The sequence below is a fragment of the Dermacentor silvarum genome, chromosome 2 (assembly GCF_013339745.2).
Source record: "Dermacentor silvarum isolate Dsil-2018 chromosome 2, BIME_Dsil_1.4, whole genome shotgun sequence".
NCBI classification, from domain to species: domain Eukaryota; kingdom Metazoa; phylum Arthropoda; class Arachnida; order Ixodida; family Ixodidae; genus Dermacentor; species Dermacentor silvarum.
Genome location: NC_051155.1, coordinates 139,680,582 through 139,707,232, shown reverse-complemented (window position 1 = coordinate 139,707,232; position 26,651 = coordinate 139,680,582). Strand labels below are relative to the sequence as shown.

The following is a 26,651-nucleotide window of genomic DNA, read 5'->3' as shown; positions in this document are numbered from 1 at the left end:
AGTTGAGCGATACCAGCAGCCGTTTGATGTCTAAGATGTGTAGCTGCTGAAGATTTTGCGGATCTGCTTGAACTTTTTAACATTATTCTGACTGCCTAGGTTCTCTGTGCGTCCGCTATTTCAGTCGTGTCTTTGTTTTTTTGTTTAGCTCGGGGGCATCGTGAAGCCCAACGATGGCCAGTGCCACCTGGAGAATGGCGAGTACACCCAAAGCGTGCACCAGGATTACCCATCACTCAGCCAGATCAATGCCAAGATACAGGAGCACAAGGTGAACATCATCTTTGCTGTCACAGCTGACCAGATCAGTGTCTACGAGAAACTGGGCAACCAGCTGGAGGGATGCAGTAGTGGCCGCTTGGAAAACGACTCCTCCAACGTGGTCCAACTTGTGCGCGAGCAATACGACGTGAGTCACACCTTCCTTGCCCTCTGGTCATGCAGCTGGGTTTTTTGAAGGGACTATTCTATAAGTAGGGAGTATCTGTATTCTGAATTAATGAAGTTTTGTTGTAACAATGACGTTGACAGTAAGTGATGATTTTGTACTTTTTATACAAAGGAAACCGCTGAAGTACTTTGCACCACTCTCTCTTCTACAGAAAATCTCTTCCAAAGTGGAAATCAAGGACAATGTCACTAGCAGCCATATCCAGATAAGCTACATGTCCAGCTGTCTCGGGTAATTATTTTTCTTTGACTGTTTCGTTTCGTGCGGCAGTCAACAAGCAGAAAAAGGTGTAATTTTCTTTTGTGCATTGCCTTTTCATTTCGCCTTAAATGTGGGTACAAAAGTATAAAAGTGGCAGCAAGGAATCGGGTTAATGTACCGTATTTATTAGATTATAAGGCGGTCATGATTATAAGGCAAGGGTGCAATTGCGGGGACCCAAGAAAAAAACTAATATAAGCAATACAGAGTAGCCGACAGATTATCGAGACTCGGCGGGGATCGCCTGAAATACTGAATTACTAACACAGCCAAAATGCAAAATAGCGACCATGAAAAAGGCGGAGGGAAGGGAGCCTCAACACGCGAAGTGCGGGTTATATGCGAATTTTGTCTTTAGGGGTGTGGCTTCACGGAAGCACGATTTTCTCCTTATAGTGTGGCTTCACGACACCACGGTGCGCGCTGCCGTAAAGCCACACTGTAAGATGAAATTTGCGCTGCCGTAAGCCACGCGTAGAGGCAAAATTCGCGTATTAGAGGCAAAATTCACGTATAAGGCGGGGGAGGGGGCGATAACTTGAGGCTAAAAATTCTGGGGAAAAAGCTTGCCTTACATTCAAATAAATACGGTATCTATGAGTCCCTCGTCTTACCTAGACATTTGTCATCGCCTACCTCATGAACAAAGCAAGTGGTTGAACTTATGATAGGAATTTTTTTGAGTGAAAAAGCATAAATGCACAACCATTTTTATACTACTATGATCACGCGTAATCCTAGATATTTTGTAGGCATGCTTTCCACACTGCCAGCAATGCATTATCCATCTGCAAATATCCAGTAGTCCTTTTGTTTTGTTGCCCTTGATTATTGTGAATGGTTATCAGACTCTCCAGTTGTCCTAGTAAGCGGTGATGACTTCTGGTACGGTATAAAGTAATGATTCTGTTCAGTGCTATTCCTTTTCACACTTTGTTGGTGGTTCGAGCAGCACTCCACCTAAATTATCACAAGGATTGGCCGGTTGTGAACGTTGAATGATAAAAAATGAATGTGATCGAGTGAAAGGAATCTGTATGTTATTCTGGCCCTGGCTTGATTTGTGTTAAACCAGAGCACACTGGTTTTATTGTACCATTCATATACAATCACTTACTATAATTTTTTAGACACGAAGGGGGATATGAAGATGACCAAATAATCAGGCAGTCTGAAAAAAAAAAAAAAGAATATCAACAGCAAAATAATTTTTTGTTTGTTTACAATGCCAAAAATTTGTTGATAGAATCTCTCTATGTTCTCCATTGAAATAATATCTGTTTGAAATTGTGCAGGTGCGTTTATCTATTGTGCAGCTTGATCGGCATCATGTGTTACAAAGTGTGGATGCAGATAATCACACACAGTTCTATGAAGTTAGTGGTGGTGTCATGGGGACATGCAAATAATTGAGTAGGTTTGAAAAATTGGTCAGCGACTGCGTGTGTAGAGATTTTCGTCCTTCAAGGCCCATAGATTGGCAACATGCTCGTTCAGCAAATGCTTTTGTGAAAGGGTTAAAAATAAAAGAAGCACTCGCATCATAACCTGCAGCGTGTGTTTAAAGGCTAACACAGTGTCCATTTGTGCGCCTTTAGAGACAAGAAAGAAAAGACCAACGTTTGCAAAGGTCTCAAAGTGGGCGACAATGTGAGTACTAAATCGCTGTGCATTTGTTAATTTGTGTGTGTTGGAATTGGATTATGGAATGATACAGTGCACTGCTAAGCTTTTCATTGTATGCGTGATGAACATGTGGACTGCAGTTGCACATTTTTGCATGTAAGAGAGGTAAATTGCTTAGCTTATTGTATGGAAAGGGTAGAAAAATGTCTTTGGCTCAACTAAGCAGTCATATCTTTTACATACAGCAGTCGCTCGTTGCAGGGACCCATTGACTGTGGCATCTCACTTTTGAGAGCAAGATTCCAGGTTAATTTCCTGGCTGTCACTGCTATGTTCTGATAGAGGTGTTAATGAAGGAAAGGTTGTGTGCATATTTCAGTAAACATGTGTGCACATTAAAGAAGCCTAGGTGCCCTAAATTAATCTGGAGCTGTCCACTACAGCTGTTGCTTGGGGCATCTATCCCCATCGATCAATAAATAAATGAAGCAGTAAATTTGGCAAGCTTATCATAAGTGCATTGTATCAATAGGAAATGAAAGAAAGGCCCCTGAACTGGTTAATTTGTTTGAGAATTCACCGTAACAGAGTTAATTTTATGGGGGGGCGGGGGGGGGGGGGGGGAGGAACTACTGCACTCCATTTTTGTGTGCTCAACATGTAGCTTAGCAGCTGAAAGCTGAACAGCTTGAGGTACTTGTGAACTTAGTAAAACGGATATGGAGAATAGGTGTGTCTGAGCTATTTAACTGCTTGGAACGGCTGTGCGAACAGTTAGCGAACGCACAACATTTGCTTTTGCCCAACTTACTCATTGTGTTGGTGTGCCAGGTGACTTTCGAGGCAACGATCGAAGTCAAGTCGTGCCCAAAGGACCCCAGCCAGTGGAACCAAACGATACAGATCTACCCTGTTGGCATTAGCGAGTTGCTAGTCGTGCACTTGGAGATGATCTGCGAGTGTGACTGTGAGAAGCCTTGGAACGAGGTGAGGACTGTGAAGCTTTCTGTGTCTGCCATGTGCCGAGGGCAAGGTACTTGGCAATACTGAGCATGTGCTGTTTCACTGGTGTCACAATATCCCTGTGTGGCTAAATCTTCACTTGATATATGAGGACGAATGCAGACTAGTGATTTTCCAGGGCTTTGGGAGAGAAGTGGGGACACCATCCGAGCGACGAAGGCCCTACTGTTACACCTATGCCAGCCGGGACTTGTAAATAGACATTGACCTTTCGTCATGCGGGCTTTTTAAAATTTTTTATTTTATTTTATTTATTTGTAGTATTTTTTTCTTATTTACTTGTCCTCTTTCTGTCACTTCAAACAGCCCACCTGAAGTAGTAAGCCCTACATATAGCATGACCTTTATCTTCAGCTTTCTTTTTCTTTCTCTCTCTTTGACTCCTGTAGAACCAAAAAGCGGGAGGACGTTGGCAACAGAGGAAGTGGCATAGTAGCCTAGCGTCGATGTGCAGAGACTGATTTATCCCGGACTAAAATGCGCTCATACTTAAAGCTGCAACAGTTTCATTGAGCTGCAGCAAAACATTTTATGTCATTTTCACACGACATATGCCTTCTAGTTGATTGCCTGTTAAAAACAACCCTGAAGTGATCTGATGGTTGTGCAGCTTAAATGCATCACTTTCGCAGGGGAGGTTCTTTTTAACATTTGGGGCTAACTTTAATTTCTCTCAGTAAACCCTGTAACTTTAATGGTCTCATGACCATATTCATCAAAGTGACACCTCTGTGCACACTTTCTGCAACTTTTTTTAGCCAAGGTGCTGCTCATTTTTAGTGCAGTTTGGCCCGATGAGGATGTTGGAAATACTCACTAACAATATAAAGTTTTCTTACGCAGGAACCGAACAGTCCCAAGTGTTCGGATGGAAAGGGCACCTTTGAGTGTGGCATTTGCAACTGCTACAACAACCGTTATGGCCGAGAGTGTGAATGCGATGCCAAGGACACAGATCAAATCAGGGATGAGAAAGGATGCTTCTTGTGAGTGTGGATCACTCTATCTTGGGGGTTCTCAAGCATTTTGGTGCCAGGGAACCTGCTAAGCTTCATTAAGTGCCAAGGAACCCCCCCCCCCTTTAGTAGGAATGCTAGGCGTAGTGCGCAGTACGTTTGGAGTCAATGGTGGAGGTGGACAGGCTGTTTTGATGGCGACATGCAAACCGCATGGTGCAAACTAGGTGCAGTTGTTTTGAGCCAAGACAAGACAGCATCACAACCAAGGCATGCTGAGAAAGAATGAGTTTTCAGTGCATATCGCATGGTGAGACTTATAACCTCTCACAACAAGAGGTGTTAGAATTAGTGCGAACTCTACTTTGAGTACTGTAAAACCTCGTTAATTCGGATTTCATCGGACAGAAAAAAAAAAATGTCCGACTTAACCGAATGTCAAATTATTGAGGGTACAAGGAAAACAACAAACAAATGCTTACTATGTCAACACGCTTTTATTTGCTAAATGAATTTGCAACTCCTATTTCTATTTTGCACAAAAGCAGTGCGGAAGATGCCATTCTCGTCATCTCGTGATTGATTAGCGCTCGCAGCGGCGAAGGCCTCACGACTTTTAAAGTTCAGTTGCTATTTTGCACATGGTGCAGTTGGAGACTGGTGCAGCTTCGCATATGTGTGATCGGCACCATTCGCGAGAGCCAAGTGGTGCAAAGCGTGGCCTCCGCGATCAGCTGCGGCAGCGCGCCGTTACGGAGTTAGCAAGATTACACTTCTCCACTGGGCTACGCGCCGAATGGGATGGCCGGAGTGAACGGTGCGCTGCCAGAGCTGATCGCGGAGGCCACGTGGGAAGTAACGGGGGTCGTTTTTCTTCTATCTCTACGGCGATCTCCCTTAACGGAGATCGCCAACACAGTGACGCTCTTTTCAACTGTATGCGGAGACGACGTCAGTCTTGCGCAAATCCAAGAAAGTCTGATCGCCTCCAAGCGTAGTATGAGGCAGGGCATTGTTAAAGATATTTTTTTTATGCCATGCTAAGCCTAACATATTTTCTTTTTTAAAAAAGAGTTTTTCGGACAAATTTTCAATCCCCGCGAAGTCCGGAAAATCGGTCGGCGACAGTACACATTTTCATGATCTGTCTAATAGAGTCGAACCCTGATATATCGAATCTGAAGGGGATCACAAAAAAGCTCAATATAATAGGTAATTCGATATGTAAAATCAAAATTTTATACAAAAATTTTCATGGGGATTTCACTGCTGTTCGTTATACACGATAATTTGTTATATGTGGGTACGACTGTCGTGCTGCCTTTGCTTCTGAATTATTAACTTAAGAAGACAAGCTAACTGGACTTTGCTGCAAGTAGCAGAAGAAATTATCCTTCTAATTGAAATATATAACCAGATGTGATGGGGAATCAAGTGCTGTCCACCTGCAATGCAATTGCAGGGTGGAGTACAAATTACAAGTCGGAGGTACCTAGAATTAAGCAGCTTGCCTAATTCATGCTTGGCACACTGCAATATCATAAATTGACACTTTTAGAGAGTGAGAAAGACTGTTGTTGAGACTACTAACTAGTTCAGGGTTAGCGATCGAGATGGGTTGATGTTGCAAAAGAGGTATCGAGGATATGACCGTGGGCACATTCATTAGATAGTGTAGAAAGAAAAAGCTATGGCAAGCCCAGTTGCATACAGATGGCTTAGCATGCATAGCGAAAGTCTGCCTTGGCTGATATTCCTTCTTCTTTCCATGCAATGCTTTGTTACCACGTGGGTACTATTGAGATGTTCAACCCTGAGAAAAAAGAAAAATGATGCCGTTAGAGACTGTGTGGTCTGGAACTAGTCTAGACGTAATAGTTCCCTCTGAAGGTTAAAGGATGATTAAAGGAAGATGAAATAAAAGTTGGCTAAACGAAAAGATGTTTTTTTTTTTTCATGCCGTCATGGCAGTTGCTGTAGTGGCGTGTCTGCATGTGAAAGCCATCAGAGCGATTTGGCACTTTGTGGAGTTGAGTCTGTTAAGTGTGGCTATGATTTTTGTTCGATGTAGCCATATATTTTGCTATGTATTATCACTGCAACTTCACAATGTTAAAAAATGTTGCTCTATATAAGGGATTATCCGATTTAACTGGGTTCGTTATAATCCAGTTGGACTGTGTTGGCCTTTTTAGTGCCTGTTTAAATGCTTTCTGAGGAGGCTGTATTATTGCATGAAGATCCAAATGTAAGGAATATTTGCCTGTATACAGTAGACTTCCGCTAATTTGACTACGGTTGATTTGAGTTTTTGGTTTATTTGATCCCAGCCGGGGCCCATGCATTTCGCCCAATCTTTCTTTATTTCGATCCTAAAATCAACCTTTGCCGGATAATTCGAACTTGATCAGTCAGCATGCACGCGTCGGACTTCTATGGTGACCCCGACAGCGACCCGTTCAGTGGCAGCATCTGTCTCGGCAGGGCTTAAGGAGCAGTGAATGTGTTAAACACGTCTTCGCTCTTCGAAAACGCCCACTTTCGGCCTGCCCTATAAAGATTTTCAAGCAATAACTGTAGCTCACAATGTCTGATTTACCCGGTATTTTCCAGATTCCAACACGTGCCTTCCTTTAAAAAAAAGAAAGAAAATAAAGAAGAAAATTGGGCCGAAATTGACTGCACAGTGCAATCGGACAAAAAAAAAACAAAAAAAAAAAACATGTTCGCATCGTTCGTATGCTTTACCATGTAACGCAGGTGTATTGCTGCGAAGCCAACTTTATGAAACTGGGTGTCGAAGCTGACTTTAGAAAACCAACCGCCATTGGGCGACAATATTTCTTTATAAAAAATCTGGTGCGCGTTAGATTTCTACTTTGTTTAAGCGCTCTAATGTCATTTGTACATTAGTTTTCTACTTTGGACACATGAGAAGTGGGTGCACATTTGATTTGGGGGGGGAGGGGGGGGGGTTATAGAATCGGGCAACTGCTGCGCATTGAATCAGCGGTGTGTTTTGGCCTTTTTTCACCATCTTGTTTAATTCAAGCCGCCGGATAATTTAATCAATTTTGTCGGTCCCGTCAGGGTCAAGTTAACGGAAGTCGATTGTAGCAGGCTACATTTTGTAGCCAAAGACAGTCATTTCTGCCTTATTTTTATTTGTGGTGATGTGATTACGGTGAGTGGTCACATGCGAGACTCCCCTCTTTGCAGTCCTAATGACACCAAGCCGTGTTCTGGAAGGGGAGATTGCCGCTGTGGTGTTTGCGAATGCCATCCGAGAGAGGTACGTTCACTTTGACTGTGTGTGAACTTTTACATGAGAACTTGTAAACAACCTCGTAACATGTTGCCACATGCATTTATTTCATGTATTAATCGTGCGCTTTGGCAGTATCACTTTGGCAGTGCTTTTCTGTTTTTGCGCAGCACTGCACTAGCAGATAACGCAGGTGCAGGGGTCTACAGCCGCCTATGTCTTGGTGCTCTCATGGTCATTTTGTTAACCTGATATGTACCAAAATTGGCATAGTATGACGAGTATATGAAGAACATAAATGATAGGTCGTGACACGTGTGTCATGTAGGTCATAAAACAGCCGCCTACGTCTTGGTGCTCTCGTGGTCGTTTCGGTAACTTGGTAGGCTCCCCGGACAATTTAATTTTTTTTTTTCCAATTGATGCGTTGAGGATTAAAGCATTCTCAAACTGGCATATTTTGAGATCGTTGGTGGTTGTTTTTGAGTGCCGTATGCAATGGCTTTGCTTTCGAAACTACAGTAGTTAGGCCTGGTGGCACCTTCGGCACTTGCTCAGCACTAACTCAACAGCGGTGGGCGGCGGTGGTCTGCTTGCATGGTTGACACGAAAACTCTCCACCGGCGGGATGTTGGGCACCACACCACAGCTTGAATCATGCCACTAGTGTATTAGTTCCTTGAGGAAAAGAGCATTTTCGCAAATTTTGCAAGCAGCTAAAAATAATTGCGTGCAATGCACTGCCGTGCGCACGCATTGCTGCGGCAAAGAATGTTGCATTTACACCATCTATGCAAAATTTGGCCAAAAATTTATCTGTTATAGCCAATAGTCCGTTAGGAGTGGAATCAGTTGCATTGATAATATAGGCAGACCAAACTAAGTGAGTAGAATAGGCGGTTATATCCAAAAGTATGTAGTATGCGGATCCATTTTAATGGGCTAGACATATCCCCTGCTTTCTAAGCTCATAAAAGCGCTTCTTTCTCTGCCTCATGGCAATGCTGACTTAGAACAGGGCTTCGGTGAAAATAAGCACTTTCTAGATGGAAGGAGCTCGCTGAGCGTTGTTAGCATTAATGGAATGCACCATGTTAAGACTTTCCTTCAGCGCTATGATGGGGATGCAACTAAGATGCCTCTCAGCCTTGACCTTTTGTGGAGTGTCTTGGTGCGCTATGTATACACAGAATATGAGTGCTGAAAAGAGCACAAGTAAGCGGAAGGCAACAGAAGGGCCTGCCTCGCAGCAGCCCACTCTTGAAGCAGAAAAGAGCTTTAGAGGACCAAGTGCCGGCCAGCAAGACATTGCTCTCTAGTGCTGAGGAAATTATCAACTCGGGTTCGAAGCAAAAGATATGAACAAGGTAGAAAGTAGCCATATGCTCTTAAAAGAAAAAAAAAATGAAAGCCTTGAGCAGACACTTAGAACACTTGGGAAAATGGTGAAAAAAAATGAAGCATTGATGTCATGTCAATGACGTCTCCATTAGTAATCTGTAAGCTGCTAGTTAGCTTATAGTCATACCTAAGTGCAATTTGGTCTTGTCTTATATGTATCTAGTGTAGTCAGATGCTGCTCAGGTACAATAGCTGTTTGGTATGCAAATAGTTTGGGCTAGTCACATTCTAGACTAGTTAAAAAAATTATGAGGCCTTACGTGCTAAAATCACGATCTTATGAGGCATGCCATAGCTGGAATAATTTGGACCACCTGGTATTCTTTAACATTCACCTAAATCTAAGTACATGGGTGTTTTCACATTTTGCCCCCATTGAAATGTGGCTGCTGTGGCTGGCATTTGATACCGCGACATCCTGCTTAGCAGCCCAACACAATAGCCGCTAAGCAAGCATGGCGAGTCTCTAGACTAGTCAGAGACTACTCATCTATTATAGCACTTTGGAGCACGAATAAACAATTTGTTTGCAGTTTTTATACCAACTTTTTTCTTGTATTCTTTTGTTTCTTTGCTTGGTCCTATAAATATTCTAGGCATTTGGGTCAACCTGCTTTGCAGGTTGGTACGAATCGACAACTTTCGGGTTTCCACAGAATTTATTGGTCACTTTTGCAGGACCTTGTCCACTGAAGCTCATAACATGATTGTGCTGAAGGTTAATGGTTTGTAGCTGTGTGACATAGCTGGGGTTAATTCTGAATAGTTGCTGTAAAAGTTCACATCCTTTTGTTTTCTGTTCCAAAAGTAAGCTTTCTTCCCTGATAAACTGCTCCAAATTTAGAATTTGGTGCTCCAAAGTGGAGTTTTCTTCTTTCTCCATAACCTGCTCCCAATTTAAATTTTCCTGCTCCAGAAATTGCTCCAAAAATCCTATTTCAGCTGTTGCACCCCTGCATGTGTCCTGTATGCTCTCGCCCTTGCTAAAAATTGTGGTACTCATTGTATCAGTCTGCATGTATGTTCTGAGTTGATTGTAGCACTTTCTAAAATGCACTTGATCATCAGCACTGTGTCGAGGAAGTTCACCGATGGATGTATAAATTACGAACCGGCGAGTACGGTGGCATTCGATCAATGGATGTCGACTGCGCCTGCTCTTATCATTGCCTCTGAGTTATTGTTTGCTTTTACTTTCGGGCACAAGTTAGCCCAATAAATTGTTACAGTTTATCATTCGACTTCGCCTCGCCCGTTCCTGCCTGGGCACCGTCACCACTGCATGATATTTGACTGTAGTGGTATTAAAGGAATAGTAAGGCAATTTGCCAATTGTGAACCCAGAAAAGAGAACCAACCTTCATACCTCAACTGTTCTGCGAATGTAACACAAGCAGAGATGTTACACTTGGTTCTGGGCTTGACAACTTTTGTGCATCACCCTGCATGTTTTTTGCAAAAGCTTTATTTTTGAAAAAGCTTTAATTTCCTTGATAGGTGACTATATAGAAAAGATTACTCAATGTTAGCATTGCCTGTTTCTCTTCTTTGCAGAACCGAGAAGAGACTGTGAATGGAAAGTACTGCGAGTGCGACAACTTTTCGTGCGACCGAGTCGATGGATTGCTTTGCGGAGGCAAGTTTATACTTGTTTCTGTTAGTTCACTCGCAAAAATATCTGCAAATGATGGGACAAATTTAATTACGTGAAACATGAAATGAAATGGTCAAAAGATCGTACGATTATTTTCCGTGCTAGTGCAAATGCTATGTGCCTTTTTGAAAGCTAAGCTGAATATTTGGTTGTAATAAATTGAATGCACACCCTTACAATTTTTTTTGCAATGCACAAGCATTGACCATTGAGTCGATCAATGCTGCTGGGTTGACAGTTTGCCTTAGTTTGCCAATACCATCTAAACAGCACTAATTTCAATTTCTTCATGGGAAATTGTCAAAAAAATTCGCTTTTTGCGAGTGTGCAGACGATTGCGCATCCTACATCTTAGTTGCAGTACTCAAAGCTGCAAGGAAAGAAAAGGGGTTAAACAAATGGGGGGGGGTTAACTCAGCCACAGGGGGGGGGGGGGGGTTACACCCCCCGTCGGTGCGCCACTGCCACTGTTCCTTGGTCAGGCTGGTTCTTCAGGTCAGGTTCTTGGTTGCTGCAACAAAGAGCTGCAGCTCTTTTGGAGATATTGTTAAGTGTGCGACTGTTTTTGTGCAGGTGAAGAACAGGGCAACTGCATCTGTGGACGTTGTGAGTGTCTGCAAGGCTGGACTGGTCCCAACTGTAACTGCCGAGACACAAATGACACTTGCATTGGCCCCAATGGGGTTAGTACTCGACTCTGAAGCGTTCTCCATTTGTAGGAGAAGTAGGGGCGGCATAACTTGGAACAGTTGTTTTCATTGTGTGTTACCTCGGAAAGCCGAAACACCATTCCATATCAAGGAAAATTGTAATCGCTTGTTCACCTCTACACCTGTCTACGAGAAGTACATTTGTTTGAAAAACAATGCAATTTTATTCGAGTAAATGATTGATTATTACAGAAATCAATGAGTTATTGGTTTTCTTAACTACCCACTACTAAAGACTTGCTCTAGGATATCCAACATGATCAGAATTGGGAAGTCTCAAAATGTGCATATCAAAAATAGACGTCCCTATTACATCTAATAGTAGATGTAATAGGGACGTCTAACCAGGATAAAAGCATTGGTACGGCTTTACCTTCTGTTTACACTTCCTCTAGTCATTGCAATAGTCTAAATTTTTAATTTGTACATTGTTTTACTTTCGTATTCTTTTTTATTAACTTTCTACATGCACAAAGGCAGTTGCATCATGCTTTGCTATTTGTTAATGTAACTGATAAGAAAAAATTAAATATTAAATCTCTTTGTATCTTTGACATTTAGTTAACGAGTTCTACTGAACTAAATTTTTGTATTATTAATTCGAATATGCAGTTTGTTCCTATGCATACGAGTTTGGAGGCCACTTCGCTGCACAACAGCTATTCAATATCCGTTCAGAAAATATTCATCCCAAATCACTATTCACTTTGAATTCACTTCGAGCTCAAAATCCACTACTATTTGCACATGCCTAAAAAATAATCAAACATTGTCAGCCACCTGAGAGTAGAACAAAGCTATACAAAGGAAACCTATACAGGTTTCTTGGAAAGCTTCACAGTTGCAGAAAAGTTTCCTGGACATGGACAAGTTTTTTTTTCAACTGCGAAGTTTAAGACCTGCGCGGGATTCCTTTGTAGTTTCGTGTTACTGTCAGGGGAATGACAATCTTTCCCTTTCATAAAGCCTCCTCGACCTTGCAGATTTCGCAAGATTGATTTGCCATATTCAGTGTCCCAGTGCTTCGAGTGGTTGATTAATTTAGCTTCACTCTGTGACCTGCTAGCCTCTTGGCCTGCTCAGATGGTAGAGTGACTTCCTCCTGAGGGCGTTAGTCCCAGTTTTGATCCCTGGACCAGGACAATGTTTTCTTCAACTGAAAAACTTTCTGCCATACAGCTTTCCTTTGTAGCTTCGTACTACTTCCAAGTGGATAACAGTTTTTCCTGTTTGTTGTGGAATTGTGTGCTGCAGTTCTTAAGCCCAGACCACACGAATGCTTGCGGACGCGGTCAAGCTCGCGTCCGCGTGCCCACATGCCACCGCGTGCCTGCGTGCGCAGACGGTGCGGCACGGCTCGTACGCGTCGAAATGCGGCGCGATCTCGGTGAACAGCTCCTCTCTGTTATCGCGCGCTCGGACTGCCTCGTGTCGGCGCGCCTGGCTACACAGCGACGGCACGGTACATTCAACTCCCAGTGGAGCAGATTTATACCATGCAAGAAAGTGCTTCTTCTTCACTTTTTGTGCTGATCTAACAGCTCTAAAGATATAACAATTATGTTTATACATATCGAAGCATTTTGAAACACTGTCAATAACAAAGTACGAAGTGGCGTCTGCTAAGGCGTCAACGAGTGAGGCCAGTGAGTGCGTGCTGTCGCATGTATTTGCGGATGCAAACTACCATTCCTCGCTAGGCCCAGACCACGCGTCCGCAAGCGTACGTGCGGTCTGGGCTTCAAAATGGGCCTCATATTTCCCTATTTTTAGACAGTTGCATAGTGTCATTCAGGTCTACTGTAGAACCTTGTTAGTAGAGTGGAACCCCATTGATATGTTCCTCTCTGTTGTGTTTTTGCAGTCCCGACCTAAATCTCATTGACTCCCATTTATTATGTTCCCCTTTGATACGTCATCATTCTGTATTGTTCCCGCATCTTATGTTGCGCAGTCACGTAAATTTAGTGGTGCTGCCAGCCAGTATGTTGCTATACACGACCGACACGTTGCGGCAAGTGACTGAAACAATGCGGCCCCAGCCGTGGTACAACAGTGAGATGTCGCCAATTTCAATGTATTTTTTCATATTTGTGCTGTTGTGGCTTAGTAAAGGTTCTTGAAACAAGCTAAGTTCAGTCTTTGGCTGTTTTAGAATGCAATGTAGTTTATATTTACTAGTGAAATTCATGATGTCATGATCAGCTGGTGCCGAAACTTCCAAGGCGACATCACCACCTGTCTTTCGTTTACAAGTCTCTTCTGACAGTAAGAGTGGCTTTTTTGGTTTGCTAGTACTACAACTAAAAAAAAATGTTTCTGTTTAGTGACCCTTAAGTGGTCATTCAGTACATTAGGCTATATGGAGACTGGGTCGGGGATTTGTCACAACTACACTTTAAACGTTAGTACATTTCAAGTGGGTACATATTAATGAGGTTTTACTGTATTGTAATTGGCTTTAAGGGTTTGAACATTTCTGGTCTTCATGTGATGCATTGTTTGTTCTTACCTATTGCTTTCTGGCTGTAGGAAAGCCTGCAAGTGCTGGAGAACACTCAAACGAGGTTTCTCAGCAAGTTCACAATGTTTGTAAATGTGCTTTAAGACTCTTTTTTATTTCCAATGCAGAAAATCTGCAGCGGCTACGGAGAGTGCATCTGCGGGCAGTGCAAGTGCCTTGAATCGGATGAGGAGCGCTACAGCGGAGTCTTCTGTGAAGATTGTCCAGTGAGTGCCAGCCTTCTCGTGTTTTGCTCATAATTGGGTTGATGCTTGCACCTTTCAGCGGGTGACAGCACTCGCATGGCAATCACCTATGAAACATAGACCCGCCATTGTGCGCTTAGTCGGAGTGAGAGGCACTGTGCATTCAACTTAGTTGGGTTTAAGTACAGTAATTATGGTCTGCTTGTTCCTTCCAGGCATGTGCCTCCATTGTGAAGCGCTCTGAAGGGATCTCTTAGCCTGCATGTCATACTGGTTGTGAGATAACGGTCGCGTAAATGTTTCATACATCGTTCAGTGCAGCACGGGGATAGGACGGTATCTAATGTGGCTTTGGCGGTTTCATTATGATAAGCAGTCACTTGAATCTGCTTCGAAGCTTGCATGCTCAAGTTTACTAGAGCACTTTGGGCTTGTTGGTACAGAACAACGAAAATATAGTGCAAGAGCACTTCTGTGTCTTGCCTGCTCTGTCCATTTCTTGTTTTTGTGTTATTGCTCCGTCGTTTAAAAATCATCGCCTGGCGGGAAAAAAAAGCAAACTGCTTAGAAAACAAAAATATAGTTTATCCTCCTTCACGTTTGATGTAGCAGTGTGTCCGTGAGTGGCCTCGGAAGGTTTGAAAGCGGCGTTTCAAAACATTGATATTGGGCTAACGATGCTGAATGGGCGTGGTACAGAAAGAGTTAACAGTAGTGGCAACACAGGGAACTATGAGGACCTAGTCACAATGTAAAAGCTGCGTTCCGAGGCCATTGATGATGGTGCAGTTTTTTGACACTGGTTTAATGGATTGTTATCCTAATTGATGCGTTTCTGTTGCCAAGACAATACATACATACGTATGTATGTTGAGAGTGCATGTTTGTTTTTGGGTTGTGTAGTAATGGCAGCCAATGCTGACAGGTAATTTGATAATCACAATGTGATGATTTCTTTGAAAACTTTAGGGTAATGAAAACTCTTAGGGGAACGTTTCTCACCAACATCTGTTTTCATCACAAGGTTTATACACACATCGTATGAGCATTTGACTTTTCTGGTTCTTCTTGTCATCAGAGTTCAGTGCGCATGTGCTGTATTCAAGTAAAACAATAAAAGAGACCAGCCGAAAATACCATTAGAATAATAGGGCAGATATTTCAGCACAGCTGGTCATAATTCATGAAATGTGGCAGCCACATTCCAATGATGTGGAGATGCCATAAGTAATTGGGCACAGAAATTTTGATGTACATTAAGACTCCATGGTGTCAAAATATCTTTTCTCCACTGCTGTCTCCCTCATGGCCAAGATGTACACTTGGGATTTATAATTTTTATCAGTGTAACTATAATTTCTGTGTTAAATAAGTAATTTACATATACCTTCCTGTTAATTTATAGACTTGCCCTGGAAAATGTGAGGCATTCAAGGACTGCGTGCTGTGCCAAGTCTTCCAGCTGGGCCCCTACACCGAGGAAGAATGCAAGACCAAGTGCGAGTTTCTGGCCATTCAGGCTCCGCACATAGAAGGTACACTGCAAAAAAGAGAGAGAGAAAAAAAAAGGAAACGCAGAACATAAGACATTGTACAGGCACAGAGTGTCTCATACATGGCCTATCAGTGATCTTAAGTGCTAAGTAAGCCTGTTAATGGCAAGGTAGGATGTTGTGTGTAAAGCATTGCCAAACCACTAACAGCAATCGCACGCAAATGAAAATGTTCTGCCACCAGAATGTGAAACTTGGCACGTGTAGTGGAAGCACAACATGGCCAAGTTGCTAAAACTCTGTACTCCCACAATTTTTAGGCAGGGCGTGCCATAAGCAACAGTATAAGTGGCAGCACGTGGGATACAACCAACCATTATCCTTCATCTAGTGGCTTGTGTGTCAACACAAGGGGTACCAGTGCTCTGCACATAAAGTTTTGATTGTAAAATTGGGCATCAGGTAGGTAGGTTCAAATGTGTCATGGATGCTGTCATGAAGGAGTGAAAGAGTGCTGCTGGAATTCTTGCACAGGATTGGAAAAGTGTGTCAACTAGGCCAGTTAATGCTACTCATATCATGTGCGGGACTTGGCAAGGAGCCTAAAATCAGGTTCTGTTATCATTGGTGCTGTCGTCATTGCTTGGGGACATAGCACGCCATGAGCATCGCAAGGGCACATGAACAGGTGGTCACTTCTCTGCTCACTTCTGTACTGGGGGACTCCGGAAATTCAGACCACCTGGTGCACGGTAAAGAACCCCAGGTGGTCCGAATTTCCGGAGTCCCCCACTACGGCATGCCTCATAATCAGATCGTGGTTTTGGCACGTAAAACTCCATAATTTAATGCTCACTTCTGTTGAGCATTTCAGCTAACTTGCATGACAGACGGCGCAAGCTGAAACAGGATTAAGGGGGGAGTGGAGTCGTAGATCACAAAAAGAAAAAAAAAAATCAAGTTATGCTACCAGTAGGGCACGCAGGATCTCTGCCAGGGGGGGTTGACAGTTTGCCAATACCATCTAAACAGCACTCAATTTCAACTTCCTCACGTGAAATCGTCAAAAAAATGCGCTTTCAGCGAGTGGGCAGACGATTGCGCGTCTTACATCTTTGTTGCAGTACTCAAATGCACAAGGAAAGAAAAGAGGTTAAACAAAAGGGGGGGGGGTTAAGTCGGCCTCAGGGGGGGGGGTTAAACCCCCCCCCCCCCCCCTGTCGGTGCGCCACTGTATGCTACTGAAAACTTGTAGATATATGTAATTTTATGTGATTATTTCGAATATGAGGTGAACTTCTGTTTATCTCTATTGGTTCTAATTTTATTAAAGCTTCCTTTATGAACTTAAAGTAATTTCTCAGACAATCTTGAGAAAAGCCGATTCCTCAGTTTTTGCTAAATAGGATTTCAATGGCTTGTGCATGATCCAAGAAATCCAATAAGACCAACCTTTTGAACACAGTGCATACAATACTTACAATACACGGAGTAAAGAAAGTAAGAGAAAATGCCTGAAGTGTTATCGAGGAATGCCATTGCAAAATGATGGGCACTTACACAGCGACCAAGATGCTTGATGTAAAATGCCTCAGTAATTTCCATGCATGCCACCGTAAAATACATGATCTTATGCATTATGTATTTTATTGCGATAGCAATTATATGGACACTTCAAGCGGATTCCTGCCGTCGCCATGAGGTGTTCCGTATAAAGTCCAAGGAGGATAAAATTGTCGCCGCGCGCCGTATGCTGTACGTGCGAGTGAAAGCGCGTGAAGGACGCATGCTTTCACGGAGAGCGAACGCACGACGGAAGAGCAAACGCGACTGTCGCGCGAAAGGCCATGGGTGATGGGAGGGAGGGGAGGCGACGTGCTGTGGCACCAACGGCGCAAGGGGAACTGGCGACTCAGTCTTGCACGCGAAAGGAGGAAAGCGGGAAGGCAGCGGGGGAGGGAGGGGAGAGGGGTGGCTTTTAGTCTGCCCGCAACTGCGTACTTGTACTTTGCCCGGCTGCGGCGGTCGCCCTCACCGTATCTTGAAAGCAATCAGCAGATGGCTCATAGCTTTTTATGCGCTGTGCATTCGCCACTCAGTTTCCGTTGAAGCGATAGACCGCATGAACATTCGCTTACTGGTGCTGCTGCGCTTGCTCACACCAGCGTTTTGACAGCGGTTGTATGCGGTCGTCGAGTAGGATCTATTCATGTTTGCTTGTGCACGCTGACACCATGCTTGTTAATTAAGTTATTAAGAGAATGTGTCCAAGTTTACACAGCCGATAAAACTACTATGCTTACTCCGTATAGCTCTCTACTAATTTGCTATCGCAATTGATGCTTTGCCTTTCGGGCGAAACTGCGGCTTTTTTGTGAGCTGTTATCTTCCTCACTGTACTCCGCTGTTCATCAGTACGGTTTCCTCAGGCAGACTTTCAAAATGAAATCTTAACCAGTTCATGCTTTTTCATACCAGTATTTTCACTGGCACATGATTACTTAAAATTGTAGATTCATAAAACTCTTTTGGTGCGTTGTGTGCAGTCGTTGAAGAAGGTGAGAAGCTCTGCATCTTCCGCGACGAAGACGACTGCAAGTACACCTTCATCTACAAGCTGGAGCCAACTAACGAGTACACTGTACGAGCAAAGAATGAGCGTGGTAAGTCCCTGTTTAGACCATACTGTGACATCTGTGACTCTGCTTCACAATGCATCCTGAAAACGCAGTCAACTTGTGTGTTAAGCAGTTAAAGAGAAAAAGTTAAAAAATACTATTTTGACTTATAATCTACATTGTTCATTTGAGAAAAAAATGAACTACATTTTCAAATTGCTTGTGTCAAATTTTTTCACCTTTGACGTTCACTAACTAGGGGTTTGCGAATACCTAATAGTAGATTTCGAATCGTATATCAAATCGAATCAAGAAGAAAGAGCCGAATATTAAATCGAATATCAGAAAATTTTTCACAAAGTTTAATGCTTACAAATTTTGGGCAAAAAAGTAGAATGCTGCACATGTTCAGGAGTCTTCTAGCATTACATAACAAGAATGTAGCAAGCTATCAGTAACAAAGGTACATGGAAATCAAGATATACAGTACGGTATACTCTTATTAAATGGAAGACCAAATTAGTCTGCCAGCACTGATTACAGCTCAGTTCTAGTATATGAAGGTCCGGAAAATATTTCTTTTACCAATAGTGTTCCTCTTGAATAGAATCAAGTGATCTTTGCCTCTGAAACTAATGAATTCGTGACATTCTGTTGTGCTGAATACTAATGAAGTTCTCAGTTTAATAGTGGACCTGTGTTTTGCGGCAATCTTTTATTTACTGCATAGAAAGTTTTGCTTTCCGATTTTTCTCCAAAATACAGAAGGGCTGTCCCAACTTTACGGCAGGTGGGTTATTGTAAGGCCAATATGAGCGACAGCCCAAAGGACTACACATACTGGATCATCGCTCCGCGTGTAGCCTTCGTCGACAGTAAAGAGCAGGCGCCGTCCGTGCTGCTTCATTGTTAGGTTCTGCGTGATTGGCCACCTGTCAGATTCTGGAATCTGCAGGGTCATGGCAAGTTCGTGCGTTGTGAGGCAGTTTGTCATCTTTCGAAGTTTCGTGCGGCTGCTGCGCATAGATGTGCATCAATTCAGCACCAAACCACAACAGATTCGGCCTAATGGCCAAGGCCGTGTAGCCGTGACAAAAGTTCACTGCAAGCTGCCGCTTAATGGTTGCCGCTAGTATGTTTTATATGGGTGGTTCATCATGTGGTGGGTCCCAAGTTCACGTGTATGGGTTTGGTTGACTGCTGTTGAAGCAGTGTGAAGTTAGTCTCCGCGTATCCAACACGATCTGTGCCCCTGTTGATAGCTAATCAGCCCGATCTTCGCACATGCTTTCGTACTTTATAAATATTCGCTGCTATTCTTGCCATTCCCTCTGTCCAAGTCACGTTATCATTTTGATTGGGCCTGTCGACCCGGACGAACCTTGTATCAACAGAGGTGGCCCTGGAAGGTGCGGCATTGTTCTGCAAATTGCAGCATTTGGGCACTATGTATAACATCCCCGCCTCAGGCCGACATTGGGGAGCGCTTACAGTGACGAAGTCTGCTACCGTATCAGCAGGAGCGGCCCTTCCACGGCACCCTCGGCGCTCCTTTTGTGCTGAAAACGAAGTGAAATGCTTGCTTGGGCAGCATCGAGCCCCCCGTGGGTCTCTACACCGAATATGTCGAATGTTCGAAAAATCGAATAGTAGATATTCGATTCGCAAATGGAATATTCGAACGTTCACTATTTGATTCGATTTGGTGATATTCTATATTCACATACGCTTACTGAGAACATTGAAGAATAATAAAGAAAGGAAAGTTGTTCATAAAATGCAGTATTTTTTTCAATACGTCTGTAAAATTTGGTAGTGGTTTTCTAAGCATGTTGTCAAATATGGTAAAGGAATGTTGACTCACATAAAAATGTGCGAGAAACCAAAACACACCAGCTGCATCATTGCCAGAGGTAGCATAAGTGCTTGGTAGCTAAGAGAGCAAAAGCATGCGCCCTTTCACCTAACAGGGTACAAAATAGACAACCATAACTGTATCTTCTGGTACAGTCGAACCTGGATATATCGAGCGTGGGTACAAAAAATTACTGTCTTGTGTATATCGAACCGTTGTAACATCCTCTTGGAAATACCGCTCAAAAGTATAGCACTGTTCACTTCACCACTGCATTGTGCTGTAACCCTGCAAGTGCGCTTCCTCTAATGAGACTGTAATCCCATCTTGCGTCATCAGAAATATTCATCTTGACGAAATGGCACTAATTTATTTTGGCAGATGCTGTCAAGCTATTGAATATGATGGCTAGTACATGCCGTGAAGAAAAAATGAGCAATGCGAATGCCTCAGAATACATACTGAGAGCTCATCCAACAAGGGTCTTATCTGTGCTCCATAATGCTGGATTTACATTAGTAATATTCACCGCATCATAGTTGTGTAATGCGATGAAGCATATTAATAGCGTTAAGAACTAACGGCCGTTCAGTGGAGCATACACACACACGGCGCCACGTTTGTCTTCTGTGTGTCCTGTCTACATTGCGCTATGCCTGTAGTCATGAATAACCAACAAGCCCAACTTTCCGCACTTTCCGCACTCAGTTGACGAATTTTGGGGATTCTCACTTCTGTGTGATGTCTAACTGGAGAAATGAGCACACTGTCAGTGGCTTAGCCAATCATTGTGCACCAAAAGTGACATCACCAAAAGTGATCAGTCAGGAATATGGTCTTTGTTTGCATGCAAGTAGACGGGCATTGTGGCTTGTGCATGCTGTCCACTGCTGAAATGGATGCAATGTTCCATGGTTGCATCACAGAGTGCCCTGAACCGGTGAACATCTGGGCCATCATCTTGGGTGTGATCCTTGGCATCGTCCTCATCGGCCTGGCATTGCTCCTCATCTGGAAGCTGTTCACCACCATCCACGACCGCAGGGAGTTTGCCAAGTTTGAGAAGGAGCGGCAGATGGCCAAGTGGGACACCGTGAGTGCCTATTTCTGCTCTGTTCTGGGGCTTTGTTTCTGCCCTTTGAATGACAGCGTACAGTGCACTCAACTTATGATCTCACACTCAGTAACATGCCACCTATGATAGCCAGCCAGCTTAAGCGTTATCTGTTACACTTAGGTGTACGAAGAATGAACCTTTTATTAACAATGATTAGGTTGTCTCTTGTGCATCAGATGCTACGATCAAATCCTAGCACCCAGTTTTCTGTAAATATCAGTTGCCAAGTGAAACGAAGTAAGTTGAACCTCAATATATTGAACACAGATCTAACAAATTATTGGATATAGTGAAGTAAATCTAAAATTCAGTTATCCATGCTTTACTTCAACGAGTGTTCTACTGCTATACCAAAAACAAAAATAAAGGATACAGGACACTGTCGGTTGTAGGAAACTCAATACTTGTTCGCTTACAGCTCAAAGTACGTATTCTAGTAGCAAAAGATGTCAAACTCTTATAAAGAGCAACTTGCGGCACATTCTGAACTTGCATTCACATCTTGGCCAGCAGTTTAGCTTAGTTTGGCAGGCCTGCAGTTGGCAAAGCCAACATGTTGATCTTTTGTGATCACATTGATTGCACTTTTGCTTGTTAATGACGGTACAAAGCTTGTGACTGCAATTTAAGCATTGCTCATATGCAACATATCAGCATAACAAGCTGCCAACAGTCCATCAGTATCACCAGGCTGTGCTGACCATTTGGAGGCATGAAGCTTGTGTTCCTCTCGCATAGACCCTGATTGCGAATTGTACACTTACAAAAACTATACAATTATAAATATAATTCTAAAATATAAAACGAAGGCATTTTGATGTTGTATGTGATTTTGTTGTAAAGGAGGTTCAACTGTAGCAAAATTCTGCTAGACCTGGAATGATGGCTGCAGTTATTTTGGACACTCACTCACTTATCACACGATTTCATGTATGTAGCCTAAACAACTAGTACAGTGGAATCTCGATGATACGATCACGGCTAATACGAATTTTTTTGTGGTCCCGGCCGAGCCCCATTGCTTTGCAACGTGCTAGAGAACGGTTGTTACGAATCGATTTTCGACCCGCGTCGGTTGATATGAATTAATGCCGCCCCACCAACGGCCGCGAAAGAGAACAGCGCGCAGTCACGCGCTTTCTCCCTTTTTCTTTTGGTGCGAGGCACGGACGCAGCGCCGGACAGCGCGGAGATCGCGACTGGGCGCCAAGAGTTTGAAGCGGTGACGCTTTTGTTGCTTTTGTGCTTTTCCTTTAGTGCTTTTCCCCACGCAGGCGTAGGGAAGCGCGGTCGCCGCAGCGAGCGAAGGTTCGTGCGATCTATCGCTTCTACGGAAATTGAGCGGTGTAAGCACAGCGCATACAAAGTTCAGGGCCATGTGGAGATCGCTTTCAAGGTACAGTGCGTGCGACAACACCGACAGAAATCGACAGCCGGCACAGGCACACATTACAAGTACACATTTGTCGGCAAAGTAGAAGCCGCCCCCCCCCCCCCCCCCTCCCTCCCGCGCGCCTTCCCGCTTTGTGCCTTTCGCGTGGGAGATTGCGTCGCCGGCGAACGTCGCCAGTTGCACTCGCGCCCGGTTGCAAGATACGCATTTGGTGCAGCAATAGCGTCGCCCCCCCCCCCCCCCCTCCCTTCCTCCTATACCCCCATGGCCTTTCGCAGGACGGAAGTCGCGTTTGCTCTCCGCTGTGCGTTCGCTCTCGGTGAAGGCGCGCGCTTTCACTCAGACATACGGCGCGCGGCGACGATTTTATCACCCTTGGACTCGTGCTCCACGTCTCATGCTCCTCCTCCGCATCGCCCTCGTTGATCTCCCTCTCCCGCCGGTGGGCGCACCACGTTGAGAAGCGTGCTCGCTACCACCCTTGTCGGCGAGATTTTCCCGCGGAAGCCGCATTGTAACCGGTATTTCGTCTCACGCGGCTGCACTGTAAACGGTATGCGTATACATGGAGTTCTATGGGAGGGTAAACGGGAGTCGGAAAAGGCCGCGTTGTAGCCAGTTCTGCACTATAAACAGTTACGTTATAAGTGGTCTATACTGTAAATGCTTTTTACGTGTGTGTGCCTGAGTGAGTTCACCTCTGATTCTTTAATTTATCTAGTTTTAATTGTGTTTCGATGATACGAATTTCGGCTAATACGAATATTTTTCGTGACCCCGTGAGATTCGTATCATCGAGATTCCACTGTACTTCGTAATATGTGCAGCAGCTGAGGGCTATTCACAGTAGTATGAATGTAAGGCTTCTTTTGCATACATGCATGCAGTTCCATATAGGTAAATACGTAGAAAGTGAAAAGTTGCATGCATGCAGGTTTTCAGCATAGCAGTATACTGCTTGCGTGGTCCTTCATGTATTGTCTTCTTTCTAGCTCTGCTTTTTCCTGTGATTATTAATGAGCTAAACTGTCGGGAACCGTGGCCCCTCTAGCCATTGCTTTCGTACATTATAGATGTTCTGTTTCATTTTGCCGCAGCTAAAAGGTGTAGGATGGGGGTTTCATTTGTTGCAGTTACATTTATATGCCATTTTTGAAGTCTTCAAGGATGAAATACAGGATCACGCAAATATTCGTAGAACTTAGCCTTTTTGTATGCTGTATTTTTTTAGTGCCAAGATTGCGGAAAAGGAGTGTTGCCTTTACATGAATTGATGAATATAGAGTGATTACTTAAGGTTAGTTTTTCTTAAGGTTAACTTGCAAGACCTGTTCCAATATTGAGAATTTTCGAAGTCAGTATAGTGTGGAGTGCAGCTGAACATTCCTTAGTATTTTAATTTCTGTTTGTATTTCTCTGTCTTCATGTGTGCAGAATGAACTTAAAGCGAACTAAAATTGTAAGGCAATATCCAAGTGATATTTATATGAAATTCTCTTTTTTCCAGGGTGAAAACCCAATCTACAAGGGTGCCGTTTCAACGTTCAAGAACCCCACGTACGGTGGGAAGCAGTAAGAGGCGAGCAGACACCGGAAAGGCGTGATGCAACCTCACTTCATTGCCTGCATCTCCAGGCAAAAAATCACAACTAGCGGACACCTATTTTCCTTTCCTGAACGATCTATCTTGCGGTTAAGGAGATCATCGTCATTCTTGTCATTTTGTCCTCGTCATGTTGTGTTGATTGTGTCAATCCCCCCTCTAATTTATGTTCATGAAATATGTACTAGGACATTAGGTTGAAACCTTATTTTACCGTGGGAGAGAATCAGTGGACGATACTATTGCTTCGCCATCATTATGCCGCGAACCCGAGTTGCTGCTTATAGGTAGTGCTTTGCAAGCCAGACTTGTGTATATGACGTTGAATCGTACAATTTGTTCTTTGTCGTCGTCGTATTCATGCGTAGTGACAGCTTTGCACCTCAAAGAAGTATAATTAATTGATGTGAAGTTTATGCTATCTCACCTTGGAGGTTGGCACAATGTATTTGTCAACTCTACGCTGTTAAAGGCATTTTCTTTTTTTGTACAGTTGGTGCTGCCTGCTTGGGAGAACTAAAGTTGAAAGAGTTGCACAAGAGTGCGAATGACCGTTGCCTTTCTGATGCAAAGCCGGACAAAGTATGGTTGGCACTGTAGAGGCAAGAAAGACTGTTGGCATGTGGCATCTTGTTGCTTGTTTTGCTGGTGCCATAGGACATTTAAAGTCAACTCTGCCTATGTGTGCTCATAATATAATTATACTTCTTTTTCTGGCACAGCCCGTTGCCATATTAATCAGCGACGTCTGTAGAAGTCGTTGAGTTTGTCTAGGCAAGACGTGCTGCTAAAGAGCTTTTGCCTGAAGGAAAAAGAAGCCTGGCTTCTCATTTTTCTTTTTTCCGTCCATTTGGATGTCACTGTATGGCATACACATGCCGTCATGTGCCATTTTGTGTCATATGACGGGAGTGGCACATTGCTGGCATGTGCCACTCTATAAGTCGGGAAACAAAACAATGCAATTGAAAAACAATCTAATCAATAAAAAACATGGACCCGTAACTTACAAGTTTAAATTTTTTTTTTCTTTGGCCAGCAGACGTTGCTTCAGGTGCTCGCTTATCAAAAGTTTTGTCTTACAACGATTGCGGAAATGCTCATTTCTCAATGTGTCATGTTCAGCTATAGTAGTGCTTTAATCACTGAGTGGCCTTAAATGAGTATGCCCTTTACACTTTTGCTGCCGATGCTGCTTGCGAGTACAAACTGATGTTATGCACAAGTTTAAAACTGCTTTTAGTCTTTCTGTCAAACTCGTTTGTGTTAATCTTTCATGTCTTCTGAGTGACCTAAAGAAAGCTCTAGTTCGCTCTGTAACACTTTTGTTGCAAGATACTTATGGTTTGTGTGTGAACAAGTTTAATGTATAGTCACATTTTTTCAAATGAAGGCTAATGTTCTTAGAAGTTTCTGGTTCTCCACGCACCCCCGCCCCTTTCCTTTTTTCTTGTCATAAACAATTTAGTTGTTTGTCTTTATTTATGAGTACAGTGTATGCATTTTGAAATTTCTTGTAATGTTCAGTTTGCAACTGTTTTTTTCCTGATTATGGTCAGTACGTCCTCTGAGCTTAATAATAGCATAGATAATTTTAGGAGTTCATTCTGGGAGGAGGAAACCTGCATTTCCCGACGCAGAGTATACTATTACCTGTGTACACTTACTGCCACTTGCAAGATGCGCAAGCATTGCGACTGAGGAACAACAAGCCCAAAGTTGTACATAGTAGTGCTGTTTGATTTTATTGAAAAGCTAATGTTCTCCCACATGCGGCGCAGGAGCTTGTGTCTGTGCAGGGGGGACCAATGTGAAGAGGAACATCCTATATGCATTCGAGACCATCTGTTGTCACAGCTTATGTGGCCCGATAGTAAGAAGGTTTGTTGGGACATATTCCTTGAAATAGCAACTACTTGACAAGCGTGTCAGCAAATAGTATTCATATTTGCCCATCTGCTGATATTGTTGCTCGAGTACTGTTCGGTGTTCCCTTTCATAATGGACTATCCTGTACGTGCGAGCTGTGACTAGTGTACTACTACATCTACACACAAGTGATGTTGCAGGCACTTTGCCAAGCGAATGTGCAATATACCATTAAAGAGAAGGGCTTAGTTGTGTGCAGTGCCGTGTGTAAGATTGCACACTTGCTGATGAAGCGCCTTTTAGCACCGTGCCGTAATGATACAGAGGCAAGCAAGTACTTCTGGCTTTCGGTGAATAACGTGTTCATCTATATACACATGCAAACCAACTTTGTTTTTCTCATAGTAAAGATTGATTTTAGTGAAACCAGTGTTCCTTGTCTTTGTTCCCTGGAACTGCCCCAGCACTGACATACACAGCCATGGGCGAGTGTGGGTGCACTAAGCAATAGTGCTAAAGGAAGGGGCTAAAGAGAATCAAGTAACAAGAGGGGCTAGATTCAGTGGACAAGAGATGTTGGCAGTGCATCTCCTGACAACAAAGTGCAACTGTGGCCGGTAGGGTTGATTGAAAGAGATTCTTGAATG

The 26,651-nt window shown here is 43.4% G+C and overlaps 1 protein-coding gene across 4 annotated transcripts in view; it reads left to right on the top strand.

The window, feature by feature from the left end:
• The window catches only part of LOC119441848 (integrin beta-PS), a 35,946-nt gene extending 9,516 nt beyond the window's left edge, over positions 1-26,430 (top strand). For all 4 annotated transcript variants that reach the window (XM_037706484.2, XM_037706482.2, XM_049661662.1 and 1 more), the window contains exons 9-21: positions 149-409; positions 603-682; positions 2,311-2,362; positions 3,170-3,325; positions 4,205-4,347; positions 7,537-7,609; positions 10,538-10,619; positions 11,211-11,320; positions 13,979-14,077; positions 15,462-15,591; positions 18,096-18,212; positions 20,949-21,115; positions 24,040-26,430. In XM_037706484.2, coding sequence (XP_037562412.1) covers positions 149-409; positions 603-682; positions 2,311-2,362; positions 3,170-3,325; positions 4,205-4,347; positions 7,537-7,609; positions 10,538-10,619; positions 11,211-11,320; positions 13,979-14,077; positions 15,462-15,591; positions 18,096-18,212; positions 20,949-21,115; positions 24,040-24,108 — 1,539 coding nt within the window. In that variant the 3' untranslated portion in view covers positions 24,109-26,430. The remainder of the gene's footprint in view (positions 1-148; positions 410-602; positions 683-2,310; positions 2,363-3,169; positions 3,326-4,204; positions 4,348-7,536; positions 7,610-10,537; positions 10,620-11,210; positions 11,321-13,978; positions 14,078-15,461; positions 15,592-18,095; positions 18,213-20,948; positions 21,116-24,039) is intronic.
• Positions 26,431-26,651: the final 221 nt, after the last annotated feature.